This window comes from Geospiza fortis, unplaced genomic scaffold, assembly GCF_000277835.1.
Source record: "Geospiza fortis unplaced genomic scaffold, GeoFor_1.0 scaffold130, whole genome shotgun sequence".
Lineage (NCBI taxonomy): Eukaryota > Metazoa > Chordata > Aves > Passeriformes > Thraupidae > Geospiza > Geospiza fortis.
Window position 1 is genome coordinate 2,249,630 of NW_005054300.1, and position 14,615 is coordinate 2,264,244.

At 51.2% G+C, this 14,615-nt stretch overlaps 1 protein-coding gene across 1 annotated transcript in view; it reads right to left on the bottom strand.

Annotated features, from left to right (window-relative positions):
• MXI1 (MAX interactor 1, dimerization protein) overlaps positions 1 to 2,590 on the bottom strand; it is a 57,838-nt gene extending 55,248 nt beyond the window's left edge. The window contains exon 1 of the mRNA XM_005417320.3: positions 2,516 to 2,590. Coding sequence (XP_005417377.1) covers positions 2,516 to 2,590 — 75 coding nt within the window. The remainder of the gene's footprint in view (positions 1 to 2,515) is intronic.
• Between the last annotated feature and the right edge of the window lie 12,025 nt (positions 2,591 to 14,615).

The following is a 14,615-nucleotide window of genomic DNA, read 5'->3' on the forward strand; positions in this document are numbered from 1 at the left end:
GCCGGCGGTGGTGCCACCGGGCCCCCAGGGATGGTGGCACTGGGGGGGGCCCAGCTGCACCCGCCCCCAGGACACAGAGGCACAGCCAAGCCTGCCCTGCCTCTTGTCACCCTGTGTCACCTCCCGCCACTGCCCCAGGGTCTGTCCCCGGTCAGGGACCCAGCGTGACGGGCGGACTGGGGAGCCCATGCTGCGCCCAGCGCTGGGGCGATGGGGCCAGCACTGCAGGCAAGCCCCGAACTCCGAAGGGGCCCCTCGGCGTGAAGCACTAGCGGTTTAATGTCACGTTACTCCTCCTCTATTATGCAGTGCCCCCAGAAAGCTCTCTCTGGGTGCAGACTCTAGAAGCAATTAATAAATTATTTTTTTCCAAAGTAAATCGAAGGCGGAGAGCAGGCAAGGGATGCACCAGCCTCCCTCACCCCCTCCATATCCATCCCTGCAGACCTGGGGTCAGGGCCGGGCACACTGCCGCTTGTTTTGCCCTTGTTTTGCAGTCAGGGAGGTGAGAAAGAGCAGCTGTGCCCGGAGGAGAGAGAGCAGGACCTGACCCAGACTGAGGAGAAGGGCAGGATTTGCACTTCCAGAAGTCATTTGCAATCTCGGGTCCATGAATTCTGAGGGGGTAGGCGGAGCGGACTCCGCGAACACCAGTCTGGCCGCAAGTGACCTCCAGCACCCTCCTGGCTCCCCTTCTGTCCGTGACAGCAGCACCGAAGCACGGTGCTGCGTTTGCAGCACAAAGCCCCGCTCCTGCCCGGCCGGTCGGGTTGGTCTGGTTCCTCTGAGGAGCCCTGTGGGAGCGGCTGGGGAGCAGCAGAGCCCCGGAGATGTGCTGGGGCGTGGGGATCTGCTCACCCCTGGCTGCCGTGGGGCTCTCCGCGGGTCTCGCCGGGCTCACCGGCCTGCCAGGGACCGGAACGGGCCGGAGAGCGGAGCAGAGAGGTCGTGGTGGCGTTTAGGAGGGCTGCGTTAGTAATGCTAATGGTACCTGGAGCCCGCAGCATCACGGGGACCTGAATCACCTGAGAGGGGACGGTGCCCCGGACTGCAGCCATGCAATGAAATCCCTGCGGCACCCAACTGCTGGGGGCCAGCGGGCTATTTTTGGGAAGCATGGCTGCAGGATTTCGTCCGTCATATGCCCTTCCCACGGCACATGCCGGGGCCGGGCCAGCTCCCCGTGCAGGGCGGCTCAACACGGCCTCCTCCGTGCCGGCAGCACCACATGGCTGCTGGCGCATCAACAGTGCCACGACTTGTCCCATCACTGCGTTTGGCAGCCCAGAACGGGATGGGGTAGGGGGGAGGGCACACAGCATCATCTGGATTTAGTCATGGTCTGAAGAAGAGTGAAGAAGGCAGAGCCGGGTGTGCCGGGAGTGGGGCGGGACAGAACGCCGTTGCCAGGCCCGGGTGTGCTCAGCACCCGCAGGGACTGGCCATCCCTAAGAGCAGGATTTCAGCCGGGAAAGCAAGGGCTGAGCAGAGGTGGGAGCCAGGCTGAGCCACAGGGTACATCCAGGCAAGTGAAGGACTCAGAGTGTACTTGGATTTTATTAACTCCGCTGACTAGCTGAGATAAGACATGATTCCTGCTTTACAAGTGTGCATGGGCACACACTCCCATTAAAACATCAGTCAGAAAATCTCTGGCTTTTTAATTGTGCAGGGGTTGAGCTGGTGATGGGATTGCTCTAATCAACCCCAGCTGCAGCCTCTGGGGACCTGGACACAAGCAGGTGTCCAGCCTGGCTGGACACTGAGGGCACCTCTCTGCTGGCTCACCCTTGGGCAGAAGGCTTTCCATGACCTCACCCTAAAGTACAAGAGGTCATTGCTGAAAGCACACCAAGGGCACCAGCATCAGATTGCCTAAAAATCAGATGATTTAAAAATCTCAGGCGCTCTCCCAGAGGATGAGGATGTGTATGGCCATCCAGAGTCCATACTGTAGATCTTGTGCCTAATGGCAGCATCCTCTGTTACCTATTGCATTTCTTGGTCCTCTCTGTGCACCTGCACATCATTTCTCTAGTGATTTTTTGAATGCTTTGTGTGAATTGGTGCTGATTCAGCAGGTACCACTTTTCCCAGTGACTTCCCAGGTTTGAAGCCAGAATAATATTAATTTTGATCCCTTTCCCTTCTAGCTTATGTCCAGGATAATTTCTCTTTAAAGGCACTTCCACAGAGAAAAGTATTCCTGAGGGAGTGGTCCAAGGGCAGGCATTCAAAGGGAACTGGCTCAAGAGGAATGGAGGCTTTAGGAGATGTGGGCTGTGCAGTACAAAAAGAAAAGGGTGAGCAGTGGAAAGCACCCAGAATCAGAGAGGCAACACAGGAGTGATAAGGGAAGAAGTTTGGCAGTATTGCCAGCTCTGCACGTCCAGCAGCCATGGTCCAGCACCCTCATCCACTACAGCCTTCTAAATACAGCCATTTAAGGGCATGCTCTCTTTATTTACCTTCTCTTGTACTTTGTTCAACCTTTGAGCTCATCCTGAAGTCTTACTGTCAATCGTTTCTCTGCAAGGCGATGGGGAAGCTGCTTCTCAGGCAGAGGTGGAAGATCTGAGTGCAGCCCCATGGGCCCATGGCAATGGGAGTTGGGGTGAGCCACTGGCTCAGCCCCACCACCCACACCACTGGCACAGCCCCTGCTTCCAGGCACGTGGCCAAGGCAGCTCTCACATCATGGGACATCCCTGGACCTTTTATCAGCAGCCTGTGGCCACAGGCTGCCCTCAGTACAGTGTGGCCCAGCAAGGGGAGCGTGGCCCAGGGGTGCAGAGGGTGCCCACAGGGATGTTGCCAAATTCACACCTGTAAAAGTGGGGAAAATATCCACCCCATCATTTGGGGATTGGATTAGATAAGAGGTAATATTGCTGGAGTGCTTTATTTTGCAATGCTGTATAACATAGCAAGGTGTGGGTTTAGGTAAAAAGCTAACAGGTTGTATCAGGTGCCATGAGAAACCCCTGGGGCAGAGAGTGGGCATCCCTTCCCTTCTGCCATGGGAATCATCTCGTGTGTGTGTGTGGTACCCATGTTGGGCTGAGCAGAGGAAAACAGAGCCACTGCTCTGAGCACAAATGCTCAGTCCCCTTTGGTGGGTGTATTCTGACCTTGTTCTGCTGGTATCACACACAGCAGCTGTTTCCCCACATCGCAGGTGTTATCCATCCAGTTTGTTCCAGTGCAGCACCAGTGTAAATCACCCCCTGGACAGACCTGCCAGGGTTCAGAGAGGGTTTTAAAGGGTGGGAGCCAAGACAACCCTGGATTTTGGTCTGCAAAAGCTCCTGGAAGCACCTGCTCTCTTTCCTTTCAGGCTAATCCCAATGTAATCCCTTTAAAATTTCACCTGCCTTTAAAAGTCTGCTGCAGTCCTTTTGGAAGGACTAACTCATTTTCCAAGTGATAGTTGTGCTGCCTGTCTGCAATGGGCAGGCATTTCTTGCTGCACAAGAGTGATACAAAGATATTGAAAAATTGTTTGGAGGCTATCACGTATCTTCTTTTTTTTTTTAAATGGACACAGTTGTTGTGGTGGGGATGGGCTAGGGCTGGTCTGGAGCAGCTGTACCCTGGAGGGAGAGGAGATCTCTCATGAAACCTGGGTGACTCCTAAAACCTTGATTTTGCTGTTGGACCCAGGGTGTTTTTAGTGTTACTGGCATCACTCCTTGTGGCCCCAGCCCAGTGGTGAGTGCAGGTATCGCCCCTCTCCTTGCCCAAGCATGATTTAATTGGGGTGCAGAAATCTGCCTGCGCACAGAGGTCAGTGAAATCTCATATCTCTTCTTTCACTAGTCAATAATTAATACATGTAGCTCTCCCCTGCAGCACTGGCTCCAGGCTGTCCTGCAGGCCCTGGCTGCCACCTGCCATTGCTGCCTGCTGTCCCTTGTCCCAGGGCGTGACATGGGACTGTGATTTACAGCAGGGCCACACATCCTTCTGTGTGGCTGCTAGGTGTTTGCATCCCTAAGGGCTCCCTGTCCTTAGGGATGCTGTCAGAGCCTGACTCTCACTGGGCCAGACCCAGAGTGGGGGGTGCATCCAGCCCTCTTTTGAAGCCATTATTACAATGGCCTTTCACTTCCCCACTGCTCCCTAAATGGAACAAGAGATCAGGATAACTCAGAGGTGCTCCAGGACAAAAGCCCTTGTCAGGGTTTAGGTGCCTGCTCCAGCAGCTGTCACGCAGGCTGGGTCCTCAGGCTTTTGAGCACTCCTGATCCTCTGCTGGGGCTCAGGAAGCTCCGTGGTTTCACTGGGTGTCTCTGGCTGCCCACGCTGCCGCATCGCCTCTGCAATCTGTCCTTGATGCTCTCTCTTGGTGTGTGCTGCAAATAACTAAGCTACAAATAGTGGTGATGGTCCTGCCTTGCCTAGCCATACTGCTTCTCTCAGGTCCATTTATGATGCTGTTATTTACAGGTTCATCCTGCTAGCACCTCTAAAGCTTCTACTTAGTTTCCTTTGAAATCCCTCCTTACAATCCTGTAAGGATTGGTCCTCCTTGAAATCCTGTGGTGCTCCCTGATCTCCTGATCTCAGCATTCATCAGGCAAGCCTGAGCTATAATCTCCACTTTCACAATAAACTTTTTATTTTACCTCCAGCCTTCTAACTGCCCTCCCCACTCTCCATCTTTGTAATAAATAGTAGGTTTTCTGTCTCAGAGGCTGGGAGATGGCACGAGCTCTTCTCAGCTCATACTAGTTCACTGCTGTTCACACTTGGCCTTTCACAGTAGTTGCCATGCAGTTCTGATATAAAAATAATAAAGATTTTTTCTTGCCCACCCTTAAGGGAAAGCACACATATGGTCTGAAATTGCCTTGTGCCAGCAGAAAAAAGGCACATCCCTTGGTGGGTGGATCAAATGCTGAATATTCCTGGTGGGTCTGGGTGGGTGGGCGTGGATGGGACCTGCTGAGGCAGGTGGGAGGATGGATGTGGCAAAAGGCCCAAGAGTGTCTCCCCTGGTGAAAAGAGCCAAGTGGAGGATCTAGTTCTCCATCTGTTCAACTGAAAGCTTTACATCACTCCTAGGAGTACACCAATTGATCCTTGAGTCTGGGCTGGGCTGGCAGATCAAGAGAAGGTCATTTGACTTTGCTCCAGGCAGGAGGATCTTGTAATAGTCTCAGTGTGCAATTTTGCATGCTTCAGCTTTGAGTTTTTATGTTAGACTCCACAATGTGACATCCAACACATTTCTGGGATTTGTGCTTTCTGGGCTAGGGCTGAGGAGCCACTAGGACAAGCCCAGCAGGATTCACTGTGGAAAGAGCACAGAAAGAGGATCCCACACCTCCCAATGGAAGTTTGAGCCTCTTCTCACTTTGGAATGCTCTGTGTCCCTCCTCCCAGCTGGCTTTTTAACTGATGTCATAGCACACAACCTCCTGGTCCCCCTGTGTTTTGATGCATAACCCCAGATGGCCTTCCTGAGGTGGTGGCTGCTATGAAACAGGCATCTCTGGAGTTGTGCACAAACTGCACCTGCTCAGCACCTCATTTTTCCCTTTCACCCCCTCAGGCCTCGTGTCTTGGCCAACTGGCTGCAGAAGATAAAGCCTAGAGGAAAAGAAAGGCAGAGCCTTTACAAGGGGAAGTGTCCTGGGAGGTTTCCAGCCATCCCCACCCTGAGATAGAGCATGCAGAAATGATGCCCAGAGTTTTGGAGAGGCAGGACTCAGTTTTGGCCTCCCCAGACTGTCCTTCAGCAATTCCTTATTTCTGCTTTCCAAAGCTTTCACAGCTTGGACTCACCAGACAGTTTCTACAAAGAGGAGATCCTCATTTGCACAGTAAAATTAGTTTCCTTGGATTTCATGGCTAACCTGGGCTTTGTGGTACCTGGGTCTGGTGTTAAGGTGGGAAAATCCATCAGGGCACAACTGACACTTGACTCCAGCAACAGCAGCAACTAAATAATAGTGAAAAATGACATTCTTCCCTTCCAAGGAGGGAAGAATGCTGGTCATTCCAAATAAAAGGCTGGATGAAGGTTTAACTTTAAAAATTTGTTAAACTTCAGAAAAAATGTCCCGGGCTAAAGAGGTCATGCTCAGACCTGGAGTGACTGCTCGCCTGCCGGCAGAAGAAAGTGTCAGGGCACAGGAAAATACTGCAGGAGCCTGATGGGCAAAGGCTGCTGGGGTTAGGGTGGAGGCTGGGGGGGCACGAGGATGCTGCTCTTGGCCCTAATGGCACCCCACAGTGGGCAGGGGAAGGCAGCCCCTGGCTGTGGAGCCACAATGATGGGCACCAGCTGGGCAAGGGAGCATGTGGCTTGGAAGGGACAATGCTTCCAGGAGCTTGGCTTTGGGAGGAACCTTGGGAGCCTCCAGCACCACCAGCCAGCAGCTCTGCTGGTTCAGTGCAATGCATTGAGAGACAGCTCATGGCTCTTGCAGTGTAATTGCTGTTGCCTAATGATTTCCTTCACTTCTTACAAGCATCTCCCTCCAATACAGCTCACTGCACCTCTGCAGGCCACTGGCAGGCAAGTTTTGACCCCAGAAGCTGGTGCAGGAGGGTTTTCTAGTGCATCCCAAGAACTGAAAAAGCACACTAGTGTTTGGATGCAGTTTTTCTCATTTTTACTTGCTTGACACCCTAATATTCAAATACAAATTGACCAGCCCTGCTGCTACTCCAAGCACCTGGTGCCATAGGGGGAAGGCAAAACCAGAGAGGATAGGCTGGGTCATTTAGTCCAACTATTCTGAGCAGCCACGTCATATAATCCCCTTCACAAATTTCCCAGTCTCCCAGCAGCCCCCACCACTTAATACCCATTTGTTGGTGTGCCAACATTATCTGAGATTTAAAAGATATTTCCTCTCCCCAGTATTTCCCTGCAGCTTCCTCCTCATCTTCGTCTGCCCCCTGTCATTGTAACCAAGCAGGAGGATTGTGCATCCTCCAGGCTGATCCTGCCTGGCATCCTCTGTCCCCACCCTGGCCATGGTTGATCATTGCAGCAGCACCAGGGACAAGTCTCAGCATCCCGGGCCCTGGTTTGCTGCCCACAGTGATCTCACAGGATCCACTGGGCTGAGATCCCCACATCTTATGGCAGTCATGTCACAGCAAAACCCTCTGCTGCTGGTCCTGACCCTTCTTTTGTGCAGGTTCCAGCTCTGCTGAGTGGGGGTGACACCCCCAGCCCTTCTGCTCCCCTCCCCAGCCAGTGCATTACTCACTTTGCAATCCATTTCCTAATCCTCACCTGCTCTGATTCCACTGATGCTGACTCTCACTGTGCTGTCAGATACCTGTCTGAAGAAGACATTTGATCTGTTGCACTGCCTGGCCTAGAAAAATCTCTGGCTGTAAAGACAATAATCAGCATGACCCGTTCATTGCCCTTTTAACCCTGTGCCCTTCCCTGTGACTGCTGTTACCCCCAGGACTTGGATTCTGTAGGATCCCCCAAAGAGCAAACAACTTGCAGAGTAAAACCACATGAAATGCCCCAAACCAGTGTGCAGGGCAGGGAAAAGTAACTGTGGGTTCCTGATAGGGCTAACCTGGCAGATACCCTTGCTTAAATCAGCAGCTGATTGTGGGCAATGGCTTTGGCAGGAACATGGTTGTTCTCTGTTACTGATGTGCTGCCCTGCCATGGGTATTCCCCTTCTTGGGAACCCCCTGTGCACCCTTTGTTTAGGGCTCACAAACCCTCTATAAACCTGGGACTGTTGGCTCTCAGATAGGTGGTAAAAGTGAGCAGCAAAAATTATCTACTCTACACTTCAGATGGCTGAGCTTGGTGGCAGATGACTTGGTCCACACAGCCGGCTTAAATCCTTGGCTCTCACGAGACTCCAGTGGTGATTTTCTCATTGCCTGCTCCTGGTGCCAGAGCACTTCACCATGAACATCACTTCAGTGATTCCTAAAGATGCTGTTTGCAAAGGTAGACCTCTAAATCCACCCAGAAATTCTCTCAGCACCTGCAGGAAGTTGATTCCAGAGATCCTGGTTCAAACCCACCCCTGTTTATTTGTATAACACTAAGAAAACACTCCAGGCCACAGCAAAATAGCTCCCTCCCCTAGAGTGCTCACAGCATCTGGGGAGAAAAAATGATTCATTAGGGTGTTCAGGATTAGCAACAGGATTCGTGGTCTACAAAACACTTGGGGTGATTCAGCACTGGAGGCTGAGGGATAGAGATGTGAATGTGCTGTTGATTATGGCAGGTGAAGCAGGAAGGGGACAGAAAATCTCACCTGGGGACAGCACAGGAGGCTGCGGGGGGTTTGGACTGACACAAGCTCAGTGTCAGGAGCTTGAGCACAAGGGCACTTGAAGAAGATGCCATAGAAAATCAGGGTTGATTTGATGGGACACTGAGCTGGAGCACTAAATCCTAGAGGGATGGTCAGGATGTGCCTGCAAGAACAGCCCACAGGGCTACAAAGCAGCTGGAGGAATGCTCTGCAGGGCAAAAGCAAAGTCCTGTGACCTCTGGTGACCTGACCCAGCATCACACAGGATGGGCACCACCAGCCACTTGGGCTGGAGTCAAACCAGTGAAAACTCACTGGATCCAGGCGCTATCCCTGCCTGCTTCCTGCCAAGCCCTGCCCTGCACAGGTTTCACCCGGCCGGGCAGCCAGACACGGCAGAGGGTAGAGCAAAGACACAAATAAAGAGGTTGATGTTTTCCACCCGTCTGTCCCAGCTGCCATGCAGATTGCAGCTGTTTCTCCCCAGTCACGCTGGCCGCAATACTCGTTGGGTTGGTATTTAATTGCCTCTCCCTAACGACGCATTAGGCAGGGTGTAATTTGCTGGCGCTGGCCAAACAATACAGATAAACCCGGTTTGCACACAAAGGCAGCGGAGCAGGGAAACTCCGCCGGCTCATTCTGCTCCCCTTTGGAGCTGGTGGCTCCAGACATGGGCGGGATATGGACAGACAGACGTCTCGGCCTTGGGGAGGAGGAAGGGGAATGTCAAACAACTGGAGACACCCGCACTGTGGCCAGCCGGGGTGAAGTCATGAGTACCCACAACGTCACCAGGGCTGGGCTGCCCTGTGCCAGCACAGGGGCTGCCCACGTGCTGTTACAGCTCAGCACATCCCTTTTCCTGGCTTTTCTTTTTCTTCTTCCTGAATTTCAGGTGTCAAGATATTTTAAGACTTCTCTCTCTGCTATTTTTTAACCTTAGTGGTTAAGATAGGGGAGATGGCATCTTCACTCCTGCTTGGGAATGACCCAACAGGTTTTTTTAACTTAGGAGGCACAAGGGCTGTCATAACATCTATGCTAGCCCTCAGTGTTTTTCTGGAGGTTGGTTTCAGCAGAAGTAATCAAAAAGGAACAAAAAGGGAAAGCTTCATTCATTCCCATATCTCACCCTGCAGCACCATGATGCTCAGAGCATCCCTGCTCTCCCCAGCTCTGCTTGTACCCCAGGCTCCAGTCAGTGGACAGATTTCACCCAGATGCTGTGAATATTATGAGAGAGTTAAAAATTAGCCTGCCCTTGCAATGCAAGTGCTGAAAAAGCAAAACACACCCTTCCTTGTTCTGGCCCAGGCCACAGACCTGCTTTTATGACCACATCTAATAGAGCCATGTATTACATGAGCAATCCCCAATATTGATACAGAGAGAAGGGCAGTTATATAGACCATGGGTGGATTTTAATGTTCCTTAAATATTTACCCAAAAGATGCTGGTAACCAGAATCGCTGTTAAACAGTTGCAAATTGCCAGCAAGAAGCGAGCTTTAAAATGCCTAGAAATTAAGTAGCACCATTAAAATTAATTGGGGAATTACCTAATTTTAAGCACTCCAGTATTTTTAGGATAGTGGAGGTGTGATCCTGCCTGGGCAGCAGTGAATCCTGTGGATCACCCACTTCATGCTTGGATTTGAAGGAGCCTGACTGCTCTGCCTCACCCTGTAGAGGGAAGACTTGTCTGGGACAGCACCAGGCTCCCATATCCCATCCCCAGACTGCTCAGCATCCTCCTCCCACTGCTAACATGCTGCACATGCAATAAAACCAGCTGCTTTGCCACCAAGTTGCACATTAACACCCACACCTACAACATGGGGTAATTTACGGGAAGCTGGCAGATAACCCTGTCCCAGCACTCGGCATCCTGGCACCAGGCACAGGCACTGGTGTCTGCTCCAGCACAGGAGGAAGCAAACCAACAACAAAAAAAGGAGCTGTTTGTTTGAAGGCCTCTGGAACAGGAGGAAATCAAGGCTGCGTCAAAATGGGAAAGCACAAAGACAGCAGGGAAACGGGGTTTATTTATAAACTTTGAGAGGATGGCTGTGAACAATAGGGTGGGTGGTTTTTATCCCACCAAGAGATGGAAGAGGAGTCTGTACCCGTCAGCCCCCAGCACAGCAGGATGGGCTGGCTGGAGAGCCCTGGCCAAGTGCTCAGCCTGGGGCTCAGGGGGTCTCCAGAGTGTGGCTCCACTGCCTTTGCAGAGCTGCATCCTTGGCAGGCAGGCATGGGATGTTTCCTGGCTTCCTCCAAAGCCCCACCACACCAAAGTCGCTATGTGGGCAATGGCAAAGGGCTGCACAGTACCCACAGTGCATGTTTCTCTGTGGTTGGGAGCATCCATCGAGGGTAGGTTTGGGGTAGGTCCTGTTCCTGTGCAGCAGTGCTCCTGAGCATGTTCGGGAGCAGGTGATGCAACAGCAAACCTCACTCCTGCTCATCAGCTCTCCAGGAGCTGCTGGTGACTTACTGCACATCCTTGTTATCATCTTATTGCAAAGCTCCCATACCTTCTCGGTGATTTCTCATGCACAGCTCCTCACAGCACTGACTCCTCCTTCTTCACAACACAACCAACAAACTCCACCTCTCTCCTCACCCAGCTAACCCACTCTTTTGTTGCACTCCTCTTCTTATTGGACACAGCTGTGGCCTGTTAAGGGCAGGGCTGCTCCTAATCTTTGGTGATCAGTGCAGCTGCAACTCCTCAGGTGTCAGACTACCTTCTGCACTATTTTCTTACATCCTATCCCTCCACACATCCTCACTTCTGGTGGCTTTTGTCTTGTCTGCCAGCACAGTAGAGGTGAGCTATGGCTGGTGGCAAATCCCACCCTGGTGTTTTTTCCCAAGTGTTGGGCTGGGATTGGGCAGAATGGGCAGAGGTTTGGCAGTGCTGTTGGAGCAGCTCCTGTCCACCGTGTTACCACCCAAGGGGCCTTTCACCTCTCTGCCTAAGTGATGTTTAGAGAAGCTCAGTTACGCTCCCACTCTCCCTTGCCATGTCAAATGCTCTCTGACAGCCACAGCTGGATGAACTGGGGTGGCACAGGCATCAATGAGACTGGCAAGGTAACTCAGAGACAGGAAATGGACACTGAACCAACAGGGGAGTAAAGGGATGAAGGGAGCCATCAGTAACTTGGCACTATCCCTGCTGCCCAAAGTGCAGCCCAGGGCATCCAACAACAGCCCCTGGCTGGCAGGGAGGAGCATCCTTCCCACCACTGGAGCTGGAACATGGAAATAGCCACCCCAGCCCCTGGCCACAGCATTTTGGTTAACACAGGAGCTAAGAGGTGCTGCCATTCCTTTATGACTGGAGGAATTGCATTGTCTACATCCCAAAATCCTAAAATCAATTCATAACTGCATCTATCAAATTAAAGGCAGCTGCCAAAAGTGGCACTTGCACACGTGCTCTTGAGTTGCTCCAAGAGCCTGTCTGGCTTCGTGCAGCAAAAGCTATTTAATCTAGATGCTGGGCATGGGCTGCCACTGGGGAATGCTTCCTGCTTGCCAGACCTTCTCCTCTTGTGGGAATATGCCCATACTGGAACTGGAAAGGCAGAAACCAAGCCAAGTGGAGTAAGACAGCCCAAAATATCTGTTTATAAGAAAACTACTCCAATGCCCAAATATTCTCCCATTAGACTGACAGTGGCAGAACAAATTCTGCCCAATGTGCCTCTTCCAGGTCATTTGTGAAGTTAGCTCCATTAAATAAATCCAGGAAGAACCAGCTGCTCCAGCTGAAGGTGAATGATCACATGTAGGTGACATGCCAGCCAGGAGATCAGGACTTAAATGGATGTGGTTATTTATTAGTTGTAAACACTGTTGAATAAATCTAAATAAACTCTACTTATTTATACAGCATATTCCTAATGTTGGCTGGATGCTGCCAACTTTAAAATAAAACTGAAGTCAAGCAGGGTAAATGTTTTAATGCCTCTGTAGATATAATTAGCATGTGTAATATGTATATACAAATATACATAATATATGTAATTATAGGTATTGGTGTTTGAGAGAGCTGTCTAGCCAGATGGAAAGAGTAAGTATTGAAAACACTGTACCTCTGCCTGCTAGAAAGGGGAGAATGCTTATACTCACTGGAATAAGAAATTGGTAGTTCCTGTTTGGGAAAGGGAGTTATTGTCCCACATTCCCATTCTGCTGAGTGGATTTAATAGCCAGCTTCTGTCTTGTCCATCCATTTAAAGAAGGATTGAGGCTGAAAGTGTCCAACATCCAAGGGCAAAGCTCTGTGTATAAACTGCAGCTGCTGCAGTGTGTTCAGAGTTTTCTGTAGGTCCTTTTTGGCACCCAGCAAAGGTACAATTCAGTAGATGAGGTGGCTTTGGCCCTCTGGAGCATCTCTGAGGCCCCAGCTCAGCACCTGTCTGGGTACATGTCTGCCCCACATGGCCATTGGTGCAGAGATCTGAAGCGTCCCCAAGCTTTAGTGCCACTGTGCCAAACACCAGCTCAAGAGACAAGCTCAGGCAGGTCCCCACACTGCCATTAACACTCAGAGACCCTGAACATGGCATGTTTATTAGGGATCAGTTAGCTGCTCTCAACACCCTGGACACAGAAATCCAGCCTTCTGCAGCAACCTCTCCTTTTCCACCCCAGTGGGGGCGTGGAGGAGAGGGAAGGGCCTGGGCTGACAAGATTTCACTGAGAAATTCAGCCCCTGCAAGGTCCTCAAGCACAGCTCGTCAAAATGCTGATGTTGGGAGCTACATTTCCCCTGCAGTTCAGGGATTATTTGGCTCTCCCTGCACCAAGCTGAGGGCTCAACAACTTGCTCTTCTGCAGCTCTCCCTGGCATGGCTAAGTGCTCAGCCTTTCGAGAAAAGCCAGGCCATTAAGTTAAGCACCTCACTTGAGTGGATGTTTGAACTTTCTGTACCTTTGGGAGGAGAGGGATGAGGGCTGTGCCTGCGAGGTCAGAGAGCAGCCAGCAGCTGACATGCCAAAGGTCAAACCCAGCACCAGCTGCCAATGTCAGCCAGGGCTGGGAGCGGTCAGGACCATGCCCAGGACCACGTCACCACCCCAGAGAATTTCACTTGCTCCTTACAGAGTTCAACTACTCACCATCCTGATAACCCAGGGCACAAGTTTTGTTTTTACAAATAACATTTGCAAATTAAAAATTTGCAAAAGCTCCAGCAGAGTCCAGAGACACACAGTTGTATCGAGTTACTGCTGCAAATGTGAAAGGAAATGCACCTGGAATTCAGGATGTGGGAGCAGGTGAGACAGAAGGGTGTGGGAACCTTTGGCACCAGGGCTCTTCCACTGGGGACTCCTGTGACTTCTGGCCCACCCTCCAGAACCACTGAGACGTCTCTGGCTTGTGGGTATGGTTGATAGAGAGAAAATACTGAAAAAATAGATATTATTCTGTTTAGTGGAATGAGTTAAAAAGTTCAAAAAAACTTCAACATTCTTAGCTTGTTGCAAAAGGATGGAGGGGAGAGGAGGAGTCTTGCCTCCCTGACAAAGCCTGCTCCATTGCTGGATTTTGAAATGAATCAGGATAGAAAATGAGTCCAGCAGCCAGATGTCTGCTTTCATCTCTCTGCACTGGAACTGGAATAAAGCCCACAAAATCTCCACCAAAAATACCTTCTTTGAAAGCGCTTTGTTGGTGGCTTTGCGACTGCGGGGAACAAAGGCAGCAAACGCGAGGGTCTGATGCCACCTAAAGGCCGCTTGAATTCTCACCTCCCAGAGGCTCTGCTTGACTTGGGAACTCTCAGCCACAATTTCAGAGTGTGAACTCTTGTTCAGCCTCCAGTTCCCATCATCAGGCATTGTTTTGTTTGCGTTTAAGTTGATCAAACTTGACCGAAGCTGTCCATGCTGTGCACTGCTCCACGTGAAAACTGCCTGGGTGTGTTTGCATGTAATTCTGGCACATGTAAAAAGTACAGCTGTTGTACCCCAACACTTCCAAAGGACAAGGCTGTACAAAAATACAAGTTTTTTCATATTGTATTCTGTCAATCTTTTCTCTTGGAAATTTAAATTACTGCTGGCTTTGAAATTGAGATTAGAAACTGTGGTGAAGGGCTGAGTGATATAGAGGATGGGCTTTCTATCGTTCCCCCAAGAGTCTGTGCAAGTTTGGCCAAGCTGCAAGTCTCTGGCAGAGCAGTTCCTGCAGGCTGTGTGACAGCCAGCATGCCCTCACTGAATGCTGTCCTGGTGCTCCCAGCACGTTGCTGTGCCTGCGGCAACGCCCACGGCCAGGCTGGCACTGCTCCAGCTGCCCACACACACACGGCCAGGCAGCTCCTGGCCACTG